General features: G+C 51.2%; 1 protein-coding gene across 1 annotated transcript in view; it reads right to left on the minus strand.

Annotated features, from left to right (window-relative positions):
- The window catches only part of Spir (spire type actin nucleation factor), a 246,504-nt gene extending 231,980 nt beyond the window's left edge, over positions 1–14,524 (minus strand). Inside the window, exon 1 of the mRNA XM_077686600.1 lies at positions 14,232–14,524. Within this exon, the coding sequence (XP_077542726.1) occupies positions 14,232–14,490 (259 nt within the window). The 5' untranslated portion in view covers positions 14,491–14,524. The remainder of the gene's footprint in view (positions 1–14,231) is intronic.
- Positions 14,525–24,513: the final 9,989 nt, after the last annotated feature.

The raw sequence follows: 24,513 nt of genomic DNA on the forward strand, positions 1-24,513 counted from the left end.
GGAAGCACGCAGGGACAGAGCACTACCGTGTTCGATAGCCGCGCTCGTTTGCGCGGGACACGTGAATGGCCGGTGGCATCATCCTGCAGGTCGGCGGAGCGAACTCGCGGGGCGTATCAGCCCGCCGATCGTCGACACACGGCTGCACACACACACACACCATTGCTCCGCACAGCGGTGCTCTTAGTGTGCTCACTAGGCAATTGCCTCGTCGAAGATGTATGCGGCAGATACCCTCCACGGCAGAGCAAACATCGGCTTTCCAAGTGGGCCCATTTTACAGCTTTCAGTGTCGGGACTGTTCGTAACGCACGGAGTAGCTGATGCCTTCGGGAAAATACACCTCACCAACAGTGGGCGATCGGCAGAGGCCTTGTCAAATTAATAATCTCAACGCATCAACAGATAATCTCAAGGAACTCTGATGCCGAAATTCGCACCGCCGCTGTGTGGCCATCCCTTAATTTTTAAAATTATGCACGAAGTTTGTATGCGCTAAGTCGGCTTTTCTTGACTGGTTTAAAGAGAAGCTTTCTGGGTCTTGCCGATGGCTGTGTCCTTACCTAGAACGCACTGCAGGAAAGCTAGCCTTACAATCTGAGGGCACATGATGATGACGACAAAAACAAACGCTTCCCGTGGTCGGAATCAAAACCTGGGGCGGTATTATGAGTTTGTCCGTTCTATTGTGACGTACATCCTGTTGTAGACTGGCTTTGGGTTGACTTTTGCGCAACTGTTTTCGCAAACGCATTTCAAACAACTAAGCCTATTTTAAACTACCGTTTATTTGTTTATTTGAACCCATTTTCAAAACCTAAACATGGTAAGGTTTTTATATGACGAAGTTTAAAATTTTCGCCAAAAAGGGGACGAATGCCGAAAGACATGGCAGCTGCAGCCAGCTGTTTCCCGCGGCAGTATACAATACTACGGCTGCTCAGTTTTTTCGCTCTTGAACCACAATTTATGTCCATGACAATGACCGCGTATCAAGACAATGACCGTGTGTTACGTATTTCGGCATCGACGCACTTGCCGCACGCTGGCGCGAACTTTTCGTTGGCATTTCTGTAGTACTTTCCGAGTGAAAACCTGCGTGAGTGGTCGAAATTTTCGTTTCTTAGCTCCATGTCTTCTTTGCGTCAAGTCTAGGAACGTTAAGCTGACATGTGTATTCCTCAAGTACCAATAAAAGTTCCTAAATTCCATGCCGAGTGCTTGTGAAATTTTGGTGGTCTGCTCGGCCGCTATCAAGCTCGCAGACGATCGTTTAGTTCACTGTGTGATGGAGACGGCGTATACGTATACGATATCGCTGTCGCAGCCCTCCGTGAGCCGGTGCATCTATAGATGCACCAGCTCACTCAGGGTTCCCCTGCGGGTTCTCCTACGGGAAGATGACGACGGTGGTTTAACGCGAAGCTATCTCGTGATGGATTCTTTGGCTGGCCAATTCCTCGGGACATCCTGCCACAATCATCATCAGCGGTGCCTGGCCAGGCATGCGCAGTGGGGGTGCGGACGGCGGACAACAACGACAAGGAAGGGAGGGACACAGCCCCGAGCATGAGATGCTTCGCATCTAAAAAAATATTGGCCCCATTAACGATAGGTTTGACAGCTGCCGTATTGGAGGAGCCGAAATTTTCGGAAGTCGAGATACCACCACCACAGTTCCGATGACGAGAATAGTGAAATTCCCCCACTTGTTCACACACAAGATTAATTTTTGAAACACAGTGCTGTACCATTATTTAGGCGCTATACTAACACTAGTCACTGCGAGGAGTAGCAAATCAGAGAATAACCGGCGTAAAGGAGCTAGTTTGTACAGTGGTCATACCGGTCGTTTAGAAATCGCTGCCAGTTTAATGCTAGCCCAGGCGTGAAATCGATTTTTAAAGCATCGTTGACTAGCGCACCTGCATGTACATCCCAAGTAAATTAGCTGAAGAAAAGGCAGATATGAAACAAGCAAACAACGCCAGCGCTTCCGGAGACAGCCTTCGCATAACGCGACGAACATTTTCATCCTATTCGAAATGTAGGATTCAACGCGACGAAGTGCCGCCTGTCTACGAGGCAAGTCAGGATAATTTAGAATACCACGCAGCACCGCGCGTAAGACAAACAGGACAAAAGGAGGAAAACGACACCCGCCGATTTGTGTGTTTTCGCGCGGTGATACACTGGCTTCCTAATTTACACTGATATGCTTCCTAACATCCCGTGTGATACACTAGCTTCCTAACGCCCCGTGGATTCCCACCATGCGCCAAACGATCTAAACGCGGGCGTTCTTTTATTTTTCGGTGCAGCCAGGAAAATACGCCACGGCCTGGTATCGAATCGCCACCGTGCTAGGCACTGTCTCGTTCCTCTTGACAACCACCAGCGCTCAGTACTGTCGATCACTGGGTTGTGTGGGAATAATTTTTCTCTGCTCGCAAGCGATCAGCAGGAATAAAAAAACAAACGAAAGTTTATCGAGCAAGTACGCCGCGTGCACGCTACTCGGATTGGAGGCCGGTAGCCTATCAAGCCACATATGCCCCATCTCGTCAAGGCAACCGTACGGGTCACAGAAGCCAAACTATATGGTAAAGCCAAGCCAAGAGACATGTTCACTGTGTGCTGGTATTTACAGACATCTACTGCTTCAGGACCATTACAACTTGTGTGAAATACACGGGGCTAACCCATGTATAAGCACTGGAACGGCCGCAAACGCGATTCGTTTTAAAACGACCAATGTTAATTATCTACGCAATAAATGAGACGAAAAGAAGAAAGATTATGGAGACATCTCAGCCGCCAAGCGTGACATATGTTTCGATGCCGTGTGTTAAAACGGTAGTTGCAGGATTCTCCTCACTGTACAGATTGCTCAGTGAACGATTAAAGGGGCTTCCGAAACGCTTTTGAAACTACACCAGGCAGTATACTTGTCGGAAAGACGTAAATCACGACGTAGCCAGTCGGGTATTGTTAGAGGACAAACGCGGCATTTTCTTCGGGGAATGAATGAGACCGTACAAGCCACGTGAGAGGCGTCACGACTTCCCCAATCTAACATCCCCGCAAATGCCTCTCATGCAGCCCTAAGCGCAGCTCAACAAGACGAGACAGGCATCCTCCATGCAATCACTTCGGATGAGCACGAAAGACGACTCCCGCACTCTCCCATTGCCCGGTCTTCGGGACGTTCTCAATGCTCTTCACTACACCGAAGGGCCAGCTCGCCAGAGAGGATCCTTCTGGACGCACGCGACAGGTGCTGGACAGTGGCAGGCTGTCGGCGGAGTCGCCAACGAGCTGCCCGCACTCAAGGGCGGCTCGCTGCAGGCGCCCGAGAGGTCGGTCCTTGCCAGGGATGGCGTGCACCCAGGGGGACGACCTAAATTAGCTCTCCCCCCCCCCCCCCCCCCCTTCCCCCTGGCTCGGCCAGCACGAAAGTGACAAAGGCCGAGAACTGGACGGGTGGAGAAAGGCGCGCAATTTCCATCTCTAAGAGGCCCGCGACCACGACGGCAAAAACAATGGCTCTCGCCTCACTGAGCAGCGGGATGGAAGACGCGCTTCCGCTACCAGGCCTTTCTCGCGGAGCCGGACACGGGTGGCTGGGGGTATTTCAGGAACACCCACCGATGGCTGGCGAAGCTCTGCCGACCCGTAAGCCACGTATCTCGATATCGTCGTCTATAGCCGCCGTGCGTAACCAAGCGCTTTATTTTCCCAGCATCGTCTGCCCCCCGCAGCGGTCCTGCCGCGGCCAAGGCGATTAGTTGCACGAGTGCACCGTTTTCAGGTGGATTCGTCCCTGAAACGAAGCACGGAAAATATGTGCGGCCCTAAGCTACGCGGCAGGCAAAACCTTATATTCTAGTTTCCGACAAAAACGCCCAGTAGAAAACCTAACTACTCTCTTTTCAATAAGTCGCCGACGCTTACGCAAAATTTCAGTCTGCTCAAATCCCTACCTGTCATCGCAAACTAAGCAATACACCTCGAGGTCAGCAACGGCAAGCGTTATATGTGACCGGCAGTTCTGATTATAAACTAACAGTTACTGTGAACGGTGCGCGAGTGTCCATGTTGGGAACGAATGAATGAGCAGAAAAATGAATCCGTAAACGGTTCTGGCAGCCTATGCCGTCCATGCAGGTAGCCGAGTTGGTCCGGACGCGCAATCGGAAGGTCGTGTGTTCGGTCTCCGCCCTGGACGCGCGCTTTTCTCCACCTTGTTTCCTCACTTCATGTGCATTAGGCCGTGTACCTGCTCACTTCGCTGCAAATGTCGTCGAAAGACGATAGTCTTCTGCCGCCCCTGCCTCTGTTCTTCCCCCTTCCCCCCTCTTCCCCTCCCTTTCGCTCCTCCCACGATAAACACGATGGCGGATTGCTCGCAACGTTGATTCAATTTTCCCGCGTCCCATCTATGGCAAGTTTTCGCTACGGTTGGATTCGGAATGCTGCCACGGGGCTTAGGCTCGGCCGCGAGCCCTCTTCGTATGTTTAGAGAAAACTTGTTTTCCGTGTAGCAGTAGCAGTAGAAAAACTATTTCACTCAACGGGAAGAAGAAAAGCGGGGGAGATGCTCTTGTGTCTTCTTTCCCCTTTAGGCGGCGACCAGGAGTCCTTGGACCATGGCGGCGACTTCAGCCATCCGGACAAGTTGGACCTGCCCGTCCGGGACAGAACTGGGCAGCGCGGTCTCCCACAGCTCCGTGGTTCAAATTGCTAATGAACACTCTTTGTCTTAGTTTTGTTTTTACGCGGGCACGACCAAACCATGTGTTGCAGATCCGCCCTACCTCCACAAATTTTGCATCCGTCCGTATATAGTCCTGGGCAGCAACGGCTGCAGGCCACGGGGTTGGGGAAAGTGTTAGTCTGGAGCAGCCGCCACGCCACTGGCTGCCACTTGGTTAGTTCTGTGTGCTACGGGGCACTTGGTCCTCCGTGATCTGTAATGATCAGTTACGTCCTTATAGGACACCAGCCTGCCCTGCCCAGCCGGCGAAACGAGCGCGCGCAAACGATGGAAAGGTCGAAGTCGTCTCGGTTGGTTAGACCTCGAGCCGCATCGTGCGCGTTCTCATTTCCTGGAAGGCCGGAGTGGGCCGGCGCCCAGACGATTCGGACTTCTCTGAGTCGGTCTCCGCGGAACCAGGCTAGCAGAATTTTAGCGCTTCGGACGACACGCGGCCCCTCGCGAAATTTTAAATGGCCGACTTGGGGTCGCTTACTATCAATTTGTACTTCGGGGATGTAGTCAATGCCAGGGCAATGCATGCTATCGCAAATATCAAGCACGTATCTATTTTCAATTAAATTAACACTGCCAGTAACAGTTGTGTATTGATGCTTTGCCTCAAATATGACGGTTTTCTTTTTACTCAACCATGCCGATAAGTACGAAGTGTTTCTAAATTTAGTGGTTTGGAGAAGTTTCGCCTATAGAATTCCCGTTTCAAAATTCCTTTATCTTATGGCCGCGTGGATGATTCGAGGGACGGGCCGGCAGAAGAAATTTGCCGGTTTAAAGGAGCCATGAAGAGAAAATACAACTTCGTTTAATTTAAAAGAACTAGGATTCAGTATCTCACTCAGCTCCATTACAGCAACAAAAGATGTTTTTTTAACGAAAAAAAAGCAAGAAGTATTTAAAAACTTTCAAATTTTGCGCCACAGTGACGTGTTATGAGCGAGAATGACGTCACATGGGCCAACAATAAAACATAATTTTCAGTGCGTTAACTGCACGTTAGCATTAAAGTGATGCGGTCAAATGCAACTAGAGGCCCCATTACAGACGTCCAGTCATGTGTCGTCGCGACAGGTCAGTTAGGCGGCCGCCAATCGCACAAACAAGGTTTCGTGACGTCATAGAAAAGTTGCGGGAAATTGGCTAGGGGGTCGCGACTGCTCCACACGTTTTCTTTAATATCTCCGTTATTTGTTTGAAGATTGCGATGATATTGGTATCATTGTTATCGGGACTAAGCAGTCTTTCTAATAAACCCAACTTGTATTTTCTCTTCATGGCTCCTTTAAGTAGCCCAAGAAAGACTGTCATGTTTGAAACCCTATGTCGGGCTAGAATGGGCGCACGCACTGAGAGCTTCACTCCTAAACGGCGCTGGCTTGCAACATTCTCCCCAGAGTATTCGAGAGCAGGTTCGAATAGGTTGCCGGGATGGTTGTCACACTGCCTGAATTACCGAAACACATTGCGATAATGCTGCCCGCACACTTGTTTTGCAAATCACGAGTTCGCGGTTCTGCCCAAGATCGAAACAGGCTTGAACCCGGGTATTCCCAGATGCTGATGATATCGAGGCCAACTCCTGCAGCTCCCAGGTTCATCCTGACTGAAAAACTCCCGTGCGTGTGAATAGGCGCCAGACGCTGAATGTACCTCGCGCGGCGGACTCGGGGGGGGGGGGCGCAGGGAGCAGCGATTAGATCAGCCGGCCGTCGCCGCGGGTCGCGATAGCGCGGTTCGCACGACCCGGCACCCTGGTACACAACCCCCGCAATGTTCGTGACAACGGCGCCTCTCCCACGGCGCATGACCACACAGGGACAGGGCTGACCGACAAGGCGGCGGCGGCGGCTCGAAAACCAAGACGATCCAAGGGTCGGACAGATACAGACGATATACTGCACGAACAATCGCAAAGCGCGCGTTTTCAGAGAGCCCTCGTGACAGGCGCCGCAGTGAGAAGAAGATGGGCGGCGAAACAGCGCCACGTCGCCTCCCACAGGCGACGCGCCAGAAGTTTCTCTCGCGGCAATCAGCTCGCTGGCATCCCCGAAACGGGGTCTCCGCTTTTTCCCAGGGCGAGGGCAAAGAAAAACGCCACTCATAAAACGAGCCTGCAGATCGTTGGAGCGTCGCAGCACGTACTCCTTTGTTCTGCTGTAATTCAGAGGCGGGTCGCGCGCCCTTGCAGTGGGTGGGGGAACGACGAGCAGTGATAGGCGCCGCTTTGCCTTTCGACCCACTCCAGATGAGGAACGCACGCATCGCTGCAGCAGCGACACTTCTCGCCTTCATCGAACGCGCTTGGCACCTTTCGTGCCCAACGGCGATTCCCCGAAGCCGCCTCGTGCCCAGCGCGCACACATAACCCAGGCCCGAGGCGGGCTGTCACTTCGGGGCCAGCAGTGTGCCAAGGGCAGCGGCCCGCAGATCACGCTAGCGTGCACCGCGAACATCCGCGTGTCAAGCGCGGTGATAGCGAGAAGGCCGCGAGGGCCACTGAAATCGAGGCGATTTCTCCACGCACCGAGAGAAGGTAGTCTGCATATCCGAGCCTTCGAAAAAGATTAACCCAATATCAGCCACTGAAATCCGCTACAGGAAACGTTTCTCTTACGTGTACGCGCATTTGCACCGGCGAGATCGGCAACAAGGAGTAATGCGATGATGTCAGCGGTGAGATTTATTGAAATGAAACTAAACACATTCGCCCGTTAAGCGTCTGCAGAGTTAAAAGCCCTTCCGGTTAGTTAGAGATGAGTCTATAAGCTTGCCCAGTTAATTACCATACACAACTAGCTGTGGAAGTTTTGGAGCCCATAGTGTGAGAGCGGCTGTAAAACACGTTGTACTGCGAACTTCCTAAAGAGGGTTACAGCAGCAAGTTTGAACGCCAGGCTAAGACGCCATATACGTTCTGCAGGCCATAACTCAGAAGTATGCTAAGCAGCAACTTGAAAGCTATTGCGATTGGCCGCCTCCCCACACGTTTAATCCCGATGACGATTACGACGGCGTCGCAGACTTCTTGGCGCGGCCCGAAACGCTGCCTTCAAGGTCACCAGGTCATCACCTCTTTCATATTTACACTCCCCCACACCAGCGTGTCCTGTTACACAATATCGGGCTCCAGGCCGATTTCATGGCATTTAAAACATTCCCAGGGAAACGTCAGCTTTTAACGCGGAGAATTACTTGGCCTTATTGCGAAAACCCCGCCGTCCCCAGAAATCCACGGCAGAAGAACAGCACACAATCACGTCTTCCTAGTGAATCGGCCGCGCTGCTTCTGAGGGGCGACTAACTAAGCTGGCCTCGGTCTTGCGTTTTCCGACACCATAAGCAGCAATATATTACATTCCGGAACCCAACGCGGCAGCACCAAACACAGTAACAGTACGCCACAACACCCAACTCGGCGACAAGAAATTCTCTCGCATGTACAAGAATTGCTTAGGTACCCCGTACTTTTGTTTTCCTTGCGCTATTTCTGATTCTGGCGTTCCTCAGTGCCGCTTCAAATATAGGTTTCACGCAGCGAAGCTAGACCACGGCTATGAAGGGAGCCATAGTGGAGGGCTGAGAATAATCCATGTAGACCCCAGCTTACCCCCGACGTGGGCCTAGGTCCCGTACAGACAAGCGTTTAAGTGCTCGACCTACACCTGAGAGACAGAGCTTCCGCGACCGGGAATCAAACCCGCAACCTCGTTAACAGCTGAACACTACCACCGCGGTTGTCTGGCGCGGGAGTGGCGCACGAGGCGTTCGAACACGCCTCGCCGCGTCCGACGAGCTCAAACTTTCGAGCGCTCTGCGCTATCCCCCCAATTTATACGGCGCCGATTCATCCACCGCCCCAAAACTTACTCCAATATTTCTGAATTGGTAGTGCCAATTACCGTACTTGGTACTAACGCTACGCTCCAGCCTGATCGGGACTGCCGCGGTGGCCGACCGCACGCAGAGCGAGCGCCGTTGCCGGTGGAATCGCGCGCGTCCGTGCGAGTCGTTTGCGACGGCTACTCGAATGAGATCCACCTACGAACGGAGGCGAAACGCGAAAACGCCCGCTTCGAGATTTCGGCGAGCGTTAAAGATCCTCCCAGGTGGTCAAAATTAATGCGGAGCCGATCTACTACGGCGCGCCTCATCGCCCGGGTGGCTTCGGCGCGTTAAACCTCATAATCATCATCGAGCTTCACCGACGAGGGGATGCGACGTCACAGAACGAAGGATCCCGCTGTGTAATCGCGCGAAATTGAAGACCCCGAAAAGGTCGCCCCGACAGAGCCCCGAATCATTTCGCAGAGAAACTGAACGAAAATGCGCACATCGACAAGCAAAGCGGGTGCATAAATCCGACGGGCGCGAACAGCGCCGAAATTGACGCGACAACGTAGTATCATCGCAACACGAGCGTATCAGCACTGCAATAAAATAAAGGGAACATCATCGCGGTAATAACGTCATGATAACGTCCTGCAGCTGTATTTACGCTGTCGCAACGCCACAGTTAAATGATAATGTAGCTGCAATAATTTTTTGCCCTATCAGGTCTAACAATCACCTGCCATTGTTTCTCGATCGTTCGATGACATGCGAAGCACAGAAAATCAGACGCAACTACCTTCAACCCCGCACGCACGCCCACAATTAAAAATTTTGTGCAGCTGTGAAGCACTATAAGTACAGCCTTTGTCAAAATTTTGTGGGCCAAGCCGGAAACGCGCAGGCTGCAAATAATTCAATTTACGAGCTTTCGCCCCGAGCGAGGCTGAAACATTTTATGCAGGAAGGCTAGAGAAAACACCTTTCTTTCTCACTGCCTTAAAATATTTGTCACATTTGAAGGTAAAGCCGATTCTTTGAATTCTTTGGTGCCGAGAAGGCTTACGATTGGCCCACAAAATTTTGACAAAGGGTGCACATACATAATACTGCAATTCAGATAGAAGCGACAAAGGGCACCGGTGTTGATTTACAATCAGCGCACACGCAATGAAGGCCATCAACGAGCGCATGCAGGAGAGCGACAAAATGTCGCACGACCCCTGTTCCGCCCGGGAAGTACAACGCCGACGGCGGAACCCGTGTTCCCAAATAACCCGCGAGGTTCAAGTCGCGGCGCCTAAACTTGCTACTCTAGAACGCGCAACCGCGGGCTTGCCGTCCGCATGCTTGGCCACAAAATGCAGCCGACAAGACCCGCCTTACAACTCGCATCGCCTTCTCAACACCGACGCACATCAGCCCCCAGTTTTATCAGTCCAAGATGCGTAAGAAAAGAGACCCCTTTTATTACCCGGACGCTTGACGCCCTTAGGACTGACAAAAAGTGAGCAGACGCTTATTGACGTCCTAAGGAGATCAAAACGTGTTTAAGGAGTTCAAAGGACAAAGGTGAGCAACACTTTTGTTCTTCTGTAACATGCACAATGCAAAAAAAAAAAAAAAAGCTTCCAACCCGCTTTTGAACGTGGATGTCCAACGAAGCTGTTGTAAACCACTACACATGCTGATGGGAGAGCGTAAGAAATGCTCCTCGTCGTCTCGGCGGGCTTGTCGCTTGCGCTCGGCTTCTCTGGCGGGAAATGCGGGGTACTACTGCCTAGCCTGATGCATGCGCTCGCCCTTGAACGACGTCGACCTCCCTTACCGAGAGCAGCTGCAAGCCTAATCTTTATCAGGAACACATGAGGGGGTTGGGTTCCCATTGTTCACAGGCGCCTTATCATCCACCATGCGGTTTCGATGCTCGTTATGCCTGATTAGCATGACGCATGCGCTCAGCGTCTTGGGCGTGAACTGCTGGGTCCTGCCTGGGTTTTTAATGACACGAAATTTTCCGGCATACAAGAGGCTAACAGCTCCGCTGTAAGAGAAAACGCTCGCTTAAGACGGATTTCTGATGACGAACAAATTGTCCTGGCCTCTTCGAATATCGACAGCCAACTACCGTAAAACTACCTATAGTATTACTGCACTACCGATGGTTTTAAAATAAACTATCGATAGTTCTACCACTAATTGGAAGCGCACAACCCTCCTAAATTTTGAGCTTGTTTCTAACGGTGCCCCCCCCCAGTGAGATTATTGGGCAAGAGCAACGGCGTAGCCTCCCCTTTCTTCTTTCCAATTGCCTAGCCCAACTAAATACGGTTACCGTTAATCTTGGCCCATTTATTCTTCAGCCATGCAATATGTCCACCGAAGCAGAGTTGCACGCTGTGTCCACGGCCTTTCTCAAGCTTCGTCCAGGCCTGCACGTGCGGACGGGAAGCTTTTTTTTTTTTTTTCGTTCTTCCGTACGCAATTGTCCCTGCCACGATGATAGGAGAACGAACGCAATCTGTGGAGCGTCGTCTCCGTGCCATTATAAAGCGTTCATGTTCGAAAAAATATGGCGCACAAGAATACAACAAAGGAGCGGAATGACGACAAGCGCCTGTCGTTGTCATATGTCTCCTTTGTTGCGCTCTTTTGCGTCATATTTCTTGAAGGTGAGGGTTGCTTATCCGTCTAACCTAGTGCAATTATAACACTTGTTACTGGGCTCCCGAAAATTCCGGTGAATGGACACGGGAAAAATTTTTTGACAGCCAGGGTCATCGCACCGTAGGCGAAGCTTACCACCCGACTAAATGTCGGCGCCTAGACACAGAACAAACAAGCAAAAAGTGACGCTAAAATACTGAGGCGTTATATCGCAAACTTCGCCGACAGAAAGGCCTCCACGGAGGGGTCGGATCAAGCAGATCGGGAAGAGAGCGCCTGACGTTTTTAGCGCGTGTGTAGACCCTGGCAGACGCCGTTTCGGCAGAAAGCTTTGACACGTCGATTTCACTCGCAGCGACGAGCGTGGCGAATGCGCGTTTGGTACGGCAGCGAATCTCCCACGGGGACGTCGGGCCAACGCGGCGACTGGACTCGCGCCCTGCACAAGCACAGTTCCGGCCTCCGCTCCTGCATGGCGCAACTACAGTTCCCCGACACGCTCCCTGGAGGGCAGCAAGAGTTGCAGAGCTAAATACAGGAACCGTAGGGCAAGACGCCGTGAAAGCGCTGGCCGAGGCGAGCAAGATGAAAGCGGGAAACTAATCAGGGGGAGCAACGTTAGGGGGCCAAACGTTTCGGCGAGCTCCGATCCTTTTCGGACGAAAACGCTTGAGATGTCCTGCCCTGCGAAATACTACCGAGATAGGCGTCGCGAGGTCACGGTCAAGTGCCCCACTCGGGTTCCTCGCTCGAGCACCACCACGGCGAATATTGCAAGCGTGGCCCAGGAAATGCAAAGGAAACTGAAAGCAGCGCATGCAAGTGCCACAGTGAACTGCATCCACTGGTACTCTCTGGAGAGCTCAACGCAAGCGCTGAAGCTTTTAGGTTTTTTTTTTTTTTAAATATTGCACTGTATTATAATAGTGTTTATCAATTGCTTTGTTATTTTGGTACCCGGCAAGTACAAGTAGTACAACTTTTATTGAAACGGGTGACCGCTGGTTTAAACAGGGGAAAGGAAAGGAGAGAGGGTATCAGCCGGCAATATAGCGGTAGCGGTGTGATGCAGTGGGTTATCTTCATTTCTATTTCTCGCGGAGTTCAGCACCTGGGACGAAGTTGTATCCGTAGCCACACATGAGCATCAACGCCTAGACTCGGAGATCGCATTTCGCACGAACAGCGGCCGCACTTCTCGCTTTCACGGAAACGCGGACCAGGAACGAGCGAAAGAAAGAAAGAAAGAAAGAATGCCGAAACTGGGCTACTACTGCTCATGCGCCCTCTATACCTCTTGCGGCCAAGGTGGCGTCGCCATCCAAAAACGTACCCGAATACGGAAGACTGGGGAATCGATGAGCGCGTGACCGCGCTGCGTTCGGCAAAGCGAACCCGGAAGGCATGGCCGCTTTCCCGGCGTGCCGCGAGCAGCACCAGCCACTCTGGTTTCGCGTTGCCTTGAAACAGACGGCTACGCCTTGGTCACGAATTGCGACCAACAGGGCCGACACCTCTGGCAGTGCGCGCCTAACCTCGGCCACGCTGACCTCAGTGCCAGGCAGCAGCAGCAGCACGGCCGGCAGCCGATTCCTCTCATCCAGGACGCCGATTTCGGATGGCGCGCCTTTTCCGACACTTCCCGGGGGAGAAATAGGCAGGGGGACAACTTTTCGTCGCCGTAGCAAATGAAGTACGCAATAACAAAAACAAAAAATAAATCATTGAAAATGTAATTCATGGCGCTCGTTTTTTTCTTTCTTTCTTATTTGCAGTGCGGAAGAGAGGGGAGTATGAAATGACCTTACGGCGAAATGTGGAAATCATCATCTCATCCCGTCGTGCATACACAATCTCCACCAATTTCATTCGACATGGTATTTTCGACGCCGCGCATCCACGTGAAGAGCACACCGATTCAGCACCAGCATACTGCGAAAACTGCGTTGCACAAATATGTGTTCCGTGCACAAAGTGCGCTTACGCAAAGCTCAGACTACAATTTAAAAAATAAATAATTTTAATATTGCGATCCCAAGTCGTAAAAAAAAATATATATATACTGAACGTTGACACTGCCATAAGATCACACACACGAAAACAAAATAAAACGTGTGCTATAAATGAGTGCAACCAGATTCGCCAGTTAGACAAACCACGGTGACTCCGACACGCGGCCCGTAGAGAGCTGGCTCGTTGCATACATCCACTGCGACAGAGCGCCCGTCTATCTACCCTTTTGGTCCCACAATGTGCATATATATGTTCGCGACCGCGCACGCTACTAAAAGAAGTCGCTTATTAGAAGATGCCAGAGCAAGCAATGATACCCCAAGTACAGTTCCTACAACTCCTCAAGTAAACAGTGCGCGCAAAACGGCATAGGCATATTCCGCAGCTGAACTGGTTCGTCGCTGTCCTGTTTTGTTTCCCTTCGTTTCCCATCAACACGCACAGTAGTAATACTCGGCATTTTCTTTAGCGCCGTAACGAAATGGTGTCGTAGCGATTAGATCAACCAGCGACAAGCTATTCAGCGAAATCTCCAGCGATAAGGCTGCGGGGCGACGATTCCAGCAATGAGAGGGTCCAGAAACGACGAGGAGCCATGCTGAACGTGGGATCAGAGTGCCTCCTCCGCATCTTGTGGGCGCCGCCATGCGTACATGCCTCTCATACGGAACGATTAAAAAACACTTCTGATTACCTCACGGTCAGGGCGAGAATGGCTAAGTGGGTGAAGCGTGCTTCTATCGCCAGTAACACAAACCGAAGCTGGTTTCGGACGGGAGCGATCGGCGAAGCGGGCAACTCCCCCTTCCCATTCGCCTATGATGGTCGATATCTACAACAATTAGAAAGAAAACCGTGACAGCTAGCGCAAATACAAGCGGCCACTAAACGATCAAGCATCGAAGTGGACAGTGCGATATTATAGCGATATTACAAGACTGTGACTCACCAGCACCCAAATCGCGCACTGTCGAACTGTGTACACTGCCATCCTTGTGGATTTTCAGCTGACTGGTGTCCGTCAGACAATAGCATCCGCGGTTGTCCGCCGTCCACTCCCTGCACATACACTTTGAAGTCTGGTAGCACATGGCCCAGGCCTGCTCCTCGCGGATGGGCGCACCGAAGGCCTTCAGGATCAACGACAAGCGAACACAGCCATCGCCTTCAAGATCACATTTCGGCGCGTTCGCATCCTCCGACGCCATATTTCGTTCTGAATGAATCCCGGCAGCGAGCGGCGGACTGCACTGCGGAGTACTAATCCCGCCAGGGGTGCTACCGTCGGGATATTCCCTCGTGCGACGTGCTGGGCCAAAGGTTTCTTCTGTTTCTTCCGAAAGTGGGCACTAACAGCCCAATATAAGACCAGGATGACATCCGAAGTTCCATATTTGACATATTTCTTGATGATTTTTAATTGAATGAAAAAATAAAACGCAAACATGACATGAAAGAAGTTATCTACAGGACAGCTTTATGAGTTTCGGTTTGGGAACTGCCGTAAAGCACAATAAATAGCACACATAATACACATATTGTGCTGCTGACTAACCAACTTATCACTACAGTGTTTCAGTCATATAATTTAGAACTAAAACTAACTCTAACTTTTTACGCGACAATCCTAAAAATAACACGCTGCGTAAGGCTTGTGCTGCCATCTAGTAGACAAATTGAAGCATATATTCTGCTATAGTTCAGTTTTGCCATCGTAGATGGCGTAACAGCAGCAATCGGCTGTCCCTATCTGCACTCCTAGCATTGTTCGCACCCCTCGAGCCGGAATAAGAAACTCTCTGGTTGGCCGTGTGCCAAGTTTCTTTTTCCCTGCGTTGCGCAGCGCTAGCTGTTTGTTGTCTTGGAGCCAGCGATACGTGGTCGAAGGTGGCGAAGTCGTGTGCGTGTCTCGCATGCGTGGTTGTTTGCCTCTGCGTGTGCTAGGCGAACTAGCTAAGAGCCGTGTTTCAGTCAGTGAGAACTTCATTTGAACACTAGTCAAAGACGGAGCATTAGGTGCCCCCTCTCACCATCACTCGGCCGGTATCCCTTGGGTAGGGTGGCTAGAAGGAGAGGTGTGAAAAGCGGCCGCGAAAACTGGTCCCTGAAGCGCGCCGCTCCCACAATGGGCGTTGAACGCAGGGCCCCGTCGGAGTGAAGCAGACGACGTGCTGCGGCGCGTTGCGCGAGCTCAAGGAATCCACTGTTCATTCTGCTAATCTGCCCCACCGTGGTTTCGTTTAATCGCCCGCTCGTATATTTCATACTTCTATGTTTCGTTCAGTGCCGCGGTACGTCTTAGCCACGCCGCACGCATTTTATTTTGATGCGTGATCAATCTTTGCCGAGTACCCCAGAGCAATTGCGCCTGCATTTGCACAAAAACGCATACAGTGAAATCTCGATATAACGAACTTCAGTGGACCGCGGATAATTGCTCGTTATTCTGAAAGGTCGTTGTAGCGAAAATCGCAAAATGTAAGACAACAAATAACATTTCAATGTTTAAAACGACCTACCTGTAGAGCTGTGCATCCTTGAAGTCATTTTTCAGAAAAAATGCGCAAGTGATCATGAAACAATGTACGTTTATTTAAAGTAGTTGTCAATTTTCTTTTGGTGCGTGCATCACAAGCTTCCTAACACGAAGGACTCCAACTCTTCCATATTCCTGTGGACTGAGTCCATGGCCGAGCAGTTTTCCCCAGAAATGTGCGATCTTAGCACATCCGCAGTCGTCACGTGCTGGTCGCAGTCTTCGAGTGCTGCCGTGGCACCCTCAGAGGCATCGTCGTTGATGCCGTCCTCGCTGCCTTCTTCATCCTGAACGCTCATGCTCTGAAGATTGTCCTTTGTGGTCAGCTCCGCTGATGTCCATGAAGAGTCAGCAAGCAACCCGAGCAGCGTTGGAACGTAGAAAAACTCTAGGTGGGGCGCGAATAGCGCGGCCACGGCTTTCTGGACAGAGGAGGCCACCCATGCTTCGTTTTTTCCCTTTTCCGCACCTTATTTTTTCTCTCTCTCGCATCGGCTCGCGCATTCCGCGGAGCAAGTTGCAAGACGTCCTCTTCGTCCTGTACTGTCTTTTCGTCCGTTAGTCCCCGTCTTTGCGCTGTTTTTTCCCCCTGAGAGTCCTCTTCTTCACTGCGCTTTGCCGTGTCGTCTGCTAGCAAACGGCTCCGGTTGCGGCGATTGTTTAACGGAAATCTAAAAATCTCTGGCCTTGAAAATATGCGTTCGTAGTACTGAAGCGTTGTTAACATGGCACGGAACTAAATAAAACGATCGTTATTTTGAAAAGTTCGCTATTCTGAAGTACGTAGTAGTGAATTAATTTTACATTAAAACTATAAGCAGTCGACGTGGGATTTCTTAAATGCTCGTTAATCTGAAAAGTTCGTTAATGTGGTGTTCGTTGTACCGAGATTTGACTGTAATTGGCGCAGTTTAGACGAATGATCGTCATAACAGCGCAAACAGAGATAATTGCGCAAAGAATAAACTCTAAATGAAGAGAACTGATGTCGGAATGTTATGCATTAATTAGTAGGAAATTCTCAGAATTTCTGTAGTTTTGTGTTTCGCTGTTTTTTTTTTTTTTTTTAATACGATTTTGAGTCGCTGCAACTTACAGAAACCAGCTTGTAATGCTGGTTCTTAGTGTCATAAACTTGCCTACTCTCCTGCAGTAATGCAGACCCGTTGCTAGCCAGCTGATGTATGAACATTGCATTGCGTTCTCCGCACAAAGAAAAATGAAGTTTTGAAAACACGTTCATGCAAGAAATAAATTTATTTGAACATTTCAGCAAGCTATTTCCATCTACAGGGTGACTTTCTTGTCTTTGGATGATGACCGCTTGCCTTCCTGTCTACAGGATGCAGGGCTTAACTTAATTTTTTGGCTTTTTCTTCTTCTTCCTTTTGGTTCACTCCTTTTAGCAAGAAGTGAAGTCGTGTTAGGCAAGAGAGAGAGAGGAATTTTATTGAAATGAAAAAACACAGAAAGGTCGGCCTGGTGGTAGTATATATGGCCAGCTATTCTGTGTGTGGGAAGGGAAAGGGGAGGGAAGAGCGTGGATAGAGGACGAGAGAGATGAAGATGGCGGAGAAATGAATAAATGGCTATGTACAGAAGATGCCTATACTTATACTGTGGATGTGTTAAAGTTCAGCCGTACGGGCCTCAACGACAATATCGCTGAGAGGCCGCTGCTGCGCAGAAATGTCAGCACAGCTTTAAATGCCTTGTGGGGACGCTGCGCGTGTGGCCAAGGTCCTAGCAGTACTTTCTCCGACACCACACGACAGTCCAAACGGGCCAATGATCTCGCTAATTGTTCTCGAGGATGCGCATAGCGTGGACAGTGGCAGAGAACATGTGAAATAGTCTCTGGTACACGGCATGTTTCACACTCGGGGTCACTCGTAACGCCAATGAGGTGCTTGTAGCCAACGTTTATAGAAAGTATCTATAAATATTGCTTGTAGCGACGGTAAAGGCTACTGCTACAATTTTAGCTTATGTGCAGCGCCCTCACACGGCGCTGATGGTTTTGTGTTCAGCCGTGCAAGCCTGGCACAGCGACAAGTGGCTGGGTTGTGAAAATAAAGCAAATAAAGTCAGTTCGTTCTGGGCAAACGGCTCGGCATGTTCACATGTCTCTCGCGGGCCTGATGACGTACTGTTCGCGGTAGTCTCTTCCTACCGCTCGGCCATCCTTACTTCTACACTTCTAACAGCTACGCCAAGCCGTAGTCGGTGAAACAGCGTGGCGTGGTTTCGCTGAATACCAGGAGGTAACCGAAACTTGCAGTCGGGGTCCAGACGGTGTAGTCTTCTATGACGATTGTCAGGGTGGGACCAGTGACTCGCCGAGGCGTAGCGGAGAATGGTAGACAGAAGAACGGTCGTGTCCGTCCTTGCGAAGGGCAGACGTACAACATCTGCATTTGCAGAAACCTTCTTTGCCTCCTGGTCAGCCCAATCGTTACCAGCTAGCCCGCAAAGGCCTGATACCCGCCGAATGGTGAGGACATGTCCTTGTTGCAGTGCCAAGGAGCATAATTCGAGTACTTCCGCAGCAAGGGCATAATAAGGTCCCAATTGCCTCATAACTCCGTTGAGGACCTGGAGCGCTGGCTTGGAGTCACAAAACGGTCCCAGCTTGAGGTGATTCACGGGAGTCTAAACGAATCGCCTCCCGTATGCCAACCAACTCAGTAGCAGTAGAAGCTGTCTTGTGGTCTAGTGTGAATCCTCGGGTAACGCATAGGCTTGGAATTGCCACAGCCGCGGTAGACCCGGATACAGTCACAGAGCCATCAGTATATTATACATGTACAGTTTCGGCGTACTTGTCTGTCCAGAACGCTATAGAGTCAACTGTTTGGGGGCTATTGATGGCAAAGAGGACTTCTTCCCAATTCCCGGGGTGGAAAGGTGGATTGGTGGTTTTGATAGTACCCACGGAGGATTCTGGGAAACCACCATTGGGGCGAAACCTGATGGGATCCTATGTTGGTGTCGCAAAATGGCTGCCGCAAAACTACTTCTCGAACACGTAGTAGGAAGAGCCGATAATGGATGGTGTTCATGCCTTGTGAAACATCTAAGGTAGACTCGAAGGGGTTCGCACAAAAGAAGTGCATCCATTGGAAACACACGTGCCTCGGCAATTGTGCCCACAGTAGAGGTACATCGTGGTAGTCCCAAGCATATTCTGAGGGCTTGTGCTTGCAAACCCTCCAATGTACGCCGGGAAGAAGTTCGCAAGTTTGAAATGGCTGGCAGGCTGTAACGAAGATGCCCCAAAAACAGGCTCCGGTACAACTGGAGAAGAGCGCTCTCAGATGGACCCCATCTCATCCCCGCCACGAAGCGAAGAACATGTACAAGGCTTGCAAGTTTAGTCTTCAACGAGGCGATGTGTTTCGTCCACGACAGACCGCGGTCTACAGTCACTCCAAAAATTTGTGGTGCGTGACGTAAGGTATCAGTGGCCCCTCAATAATGATAGGATATCGGAGCATCGACTTTCTGGTGAATGCAAGAACGGCGAATTTTTCTGGCGCTAAACTCAGACCTTGACGGCACAAGTACCGAGACGTCGTTGTTGCGGCTCGCTGTAAACGGGCTCGCAGCTGCGGTCGAGACGTTACACCAGAAGTCCAGATGCAGATATCGTCAGCGTACATAGTGACTCTGACGACTTCAGGCATTTCGTCCACGAGACCAATTAGGGCAATATTAAAGAGGGTGGGGCTCAGTACTCCTCATTGTGGAACACCGCGATTAACCTGGTGGCGTCCTGTGTCACCGGCAGACGTGGAAATGAAGATTGTGCGACCAGTAGGGTAACTGGAAATCCACGCATAGAGTCGGCCGCCTACACCCACAATCTCTAGAGCATCCATAATAGCATTGTGGAGCACGTTGTCACAGGCGCATAAAAGCGTACAAAAGATCGCGTCAGCGCACCAGCGCGCTCGCTGCAGCCGACATGTGGCGTTTGCCCCATTATCCACATCTCTGCCGCCGAGACGGCGTGATCGAGGCGAGTCTTGATGAAAAAATATGTTAGCTTGTCCTCAAGCTTGTCCTCAAATATGTTAGCTTGCAGGATCTCGGTATTGTACGAGCCCACTGTTCAAACAGATCTCTGCGCGCCGGTGCTCTGATCAAAGGTGTTTGTTTCTGTGGAGGACCTGTACCCAGAGTTGCAGCCGGGTACGTACCAGCGTTCCGTTTTCTTCTTAATTCCTTTATACGGCATCTCTACCGAAGCTTAGAAATGCATGGCGAACAAAAATAAACACTATGTTTCCAATAAAAGACGACACAGCAGCACCCCCATCACTACACTATGCTGACTATGCGTTCTACCTTTGTAGTTCTACGGGAGCACGGCGAGGCATGGCGCTGGGGTGGCCTTCTAGTTAAGGTCCCTAGGGACCTTACTTCTAGTCACTCTAACCGCTCTATAACGGCGCAGCTCCCTGATCTAGTCAATCTAGTGGCTCTACAGCTCCCGCTGCAGCAGCTGGCAGCAGCGCCCCTGGCAATTGCGGCGCTCCGAGTTGACAAAGCCACGCCAGCGAAACGAGCAGCGCTTTTAAATGCAAAGCATTTCAGTAACTCACGATGTCACCCGCGTTGGCGTCCGTAGTCCGCATCGCACCCCTCCCTACTATATATAAAAAAAAGTACCATCCGGCGCCAGGTTTCGATCCCTCGACACTGCGGGCGGAACGCAATGTACATGGTGCTTAACCCACTGCGCCACAAAGCCGACACAGATTGGGAGGCTACGGACGCGCCTTATATCCTTGACTCATTCAAATTACTGCTGATGAGCGCTCTCTCGTCAGCAGTTGCCACAAGTGCAACAACATTAACGTAACGCAAACTACTTAACGTCGTGCGCCCTCGCAAATGCTCTGCATTTGATCGTGCCCCTCGCGAGGGGGATGTTGACGCTACCTCTTGCAGAGATTGAGTGCAACCACCGAGAGCAAGGTCCCACGACTGGTGGCGCCATCTTTCACACGTCTCCTTCTAGCCCCCCCCCCCCCCCATTCCTAATCCCAGAGACAGAGAGAGAGAGAGAAATTGTTTATTGAGCATATATTTACAAGGCGAAGTTTTGCCTCTGGTCAGAGGGCACATGTCTCGGCGGGGGTAGGGGAAAGGGAGGGGCAATCAAATAAATGGCTATATATACTCTAATTCGAAAATGAAAAAAAAGCACAGACTATTTACAATGGGCTATGTACATATTAGGGAAAGAGCGGAGTTGTACAGCAAACAGTATACACATGTGCACGCACGCACGTGTTTCTTCGGCCTTCGACAGTTCAAGGGCGGGTGTTGAGGCCCGCTTCCTGAAGGCCACTCGGTGCAGCATGAGGGGGCCACGAGGGTGGAAGATGTCCTCTGCGGAGCTCGTTGGTAGCCCCAGCCGCCGGTACCCAGACACTGGTTTGTTCCGGGCACCAGCATACGCAGGGCAGGAGCAGAGGACGTGATCCAATTTCAGGGTCGGGGCAGTGGGCACAGTGGGTGTGGCTCTGCGGCCCTGCCCGTGGAGGCCTGCTGCTGTGCTGTAGCAGTCGGTGCGCAGCCGAAGGAGGAGAAACCGCGCTGTTTTGGCTATCCCACTGGTGGGAAGGAGGCACGGGGCCTCACCGGTGGCCACTCGTTTGCAGGGGTTGCTTGTGGCCACCTCTCGCCTGATTACATCCCTGGCCACTGATATCATATATAGCGCACCAGGGACGTAGAAACAAGGCCACGGGGGAGTCGTGGGCTGCTTTGGCTACATCGTCTGCAGCCTCGTTCCTCGGTATGCCAACGTCAGCGGGAAGCCACTGCAGGCGGAGGCTGCAGCCTTTTTACAGTAGGTGGCGCAGCTTGGCAACAAGAGGCAGCTCGAGATGGCCGCTTCGCCCCCGTAGCACGGATGCCTCCCTCAGGCGGAGGAGCGCCTGTCGGGAGTCACAAAAAGTGGTAGCCGCCGGTGGTGGGTCCTCTAGGAGCATGTCATCGGCCAGGTGTAGGCCTGCCAGCTTGGCCGCTGTGGAGCTGGCGGGGAACGGCAGACGGCATTGCCGGTGGGCTCCTCTGGCCGGCACAGTGCAGGTGGCAGCACCTCGTCCCTCTATAGGAAGTACCGAGCCATCTGTGTAGACCAGGAGTTGCCCTGATGGTTCCAGCTCTATAAGCTTGGCAGCAGCTTTTTGGCAGATCCCGACCTGTGAAAGTCTCGCCTGGGACTGAACTCCTGGCAGCGTGGTAGAGATATGCAGGGGTGCGGCAGCAGGTACAAAATAGTTTGTTCTCTCTCTCTCTCTCTCTCTCTCTCTCTCTCTCTCTCTCTCTCTCTCTCTCTCTCTCTCTCTCTCTCTCTCTCTCTCTCTCTCTATCTCTATCTCTCTCTCTCTCTCTCTCTCTCTCTCTCTCTCGCCTTAGTCACCCTACCTTGGGACTTGGTGGCTTCTAGGGCGAGACCATTGGTCTTGCGCTAAGCTTCAGAGGTTCGGCTGAGGAGCATGTGCCTCCCAGGATGCTACATTTCTGTGCGGTTTGTAGTACGAAGGACAAGTCCACACCACGTGGACGAGGTCTGCTCGACCCTTACATTTCTTACAAGTTGGATCGAAGACTTGGGATACCACTCACAATATAGGACTGGGTTCTGGAATACTCCCGTCTGCAAACGTCTCCAGTAAATCTCCTCTTTTCTACTTAGTTGTCGATCCGCCGGTATAGTATATATCTTTCTATCGAGTCTATAATATTGAGTGATTTCGCTATAGCTACTCGGCCCTTCGTTCCCCATCATTTGGGAAAGAGGTTCGGAGTGAGACCCGAAAGAGACTCGACATGAGCAGCGGCGGCGTTGGCGGCGATTCCCAATGAGTCCCCGATGAGCTAGTGTCCACACTAACGTTACCTGTTCGGTTGGAAAGTTTTTTTACATTTGCGAGGATACTCCAAGCGGCGCTGCAGATCCTCCCTCGCTCGATTAAATTTCTGATGGCCGATTAAAGTCGCTCACTAACGTTTTAATTACCGGCCGGGTCGGGTCATTGCTAAGGCAATGGCTACCTGCTAAGGCAATGGTCACCCGTAACTATCAATTGCAACTAACTAGTTACTTTTAAGTTAGAGGAACTTGTAACTGTAACACTTACTTTTTTACAGAGTAACTGTAAGAGGAAATACCATTACAGTTACTTTTTTTTATAGAAAGTTATCCGTTAAGTACACACACTAAAGGCCGACGTACAGATTGCGCTTGCTCCTTTTTCGGAATTTTTTCTCTTCGCATTTCGCTTTTCAACAACACGGCTGCTCTCGCAGTTTAGCGCTACGAGGAGGGATTATCTTTGCTGCAGAAGACCGAGGTCGGAGGCAACGTTTCTATAAACGTTGGTCAGAGGTCTGTCTTAGAGGTGATGTCTAAAACTAGAATTCCCTCGTCTTGAGCGAGCAAAAACAAAACAAAACAAAAAGAAACTTGAAAAGACCTCTGAAAAGAGGGAAGCTCTCGGATGCCAACTTTGAGAAAGAAGTCATCCTATTTTAAGCTAGAGTGAATTTTGCAAAAACATTCCTAGACACCAAAGCTGCATAAGCAAAACAGGTTGATGCAACAAAATGAGACGTACAGAATGATTGTTAGTGTTGGGCTTGAGCATGCTTTCCTCCATGGGCTTGAGTGCGCCCCTTTTAGGTTCCCTTCGTCTGGGGTTTTACCACGTGCGCTTTGACTACCCGCACTCCTCCGCACGTTTAATACTAAATAAACTCTATCATTTGTTTGGTGATCTATTACTTAGTTTTATACAGTAACAGTTTTATACAATTCACTTTTACATACTATGGGACGCGTGTGCCGTTGAATGTGAGGAGGACTGATTTGATACGGCCCGTTAGCCTACGTGGTACGGGCGATTCCCGGTGTATTCCAGGAGCTTCTCCGGGGTGATGTTGTCCGGCAGGCCGTGGATGACGCCACGGGACGTGCCCGGGGGAGGCTTCATGTAGGCGGTGATGTAGGTGGATGCTTGTCAGTTATGACAGCCTGTTGGCGACGTATGGGTCAGGTGTGCCGATCACGAAGAGATTGTTTGCTGGTTGCACTTAGGTTGGTTGCTTGGTAAAAACTTCATTGACTGCCTGCAGAGCTTTCGCTGACCCGTGGCCTCCGCTATTTGCTGCCGGCTAGAGTCACTAGATAAGGTTATTTAGTGACACTACTGCCGGCGGCGCGGCGCGCCGCCGGTAGCCGATCGCGGAGGCCACGGCTGACCGGGCCTGAGTCACCCGCTTGGGGGCGTCGCTGTTGGTCCTCTTCGCCCGTTTGGGGGCGTCGAAGTCCTGCCGCTCCACCGCCTCACAGGCCTGCTGGACGGCCCAGAGTTGATCGTCGAGGCTGGGGCTGCACAAGGCAGCAGACAGGCGCGGCGGGAGGGTTCCGGAGTTAGCACCGTGCGGATCCTTGGTGCAATCCCAGAGCATGTGGGAAGGTGGGAACTCTTTGCGGCAGACCTTACATGTGTTCGTTGTGTAAATTTCCGGATACATTCTGTGATAGTGTGCCGGGGTAGGGTACGTGCGCGTCTGTGTCCAGCTTGTCGCTGGGCGTAGGAAAGGTTCGTGGGGCCATGGAAGCGGAAGGCCTTGGTGATTTCATTATACCTTTGTGCTGTACCACGGGCGGTCG

This window comes from Haemaphysalis longicornis, unplaced genomic scaffold (assembly GCF_048455015.1).
Source record: "Haemaphysalis longicornis isolate Haplotype H1 unplaced genomic scaffold, Haemaphysalis longicornis Haplotype H1 scaffold_1, whole genome shotgun sequence".
In the NCBI taxonomy this organism is placed as follows: domain Eukaryota; kingdom Metazoa; phylum Arthropoda; class Arachnida; order Ixodida; family Ixodidae; genus Haemaphysalis; species Haemaphysalis longicornis.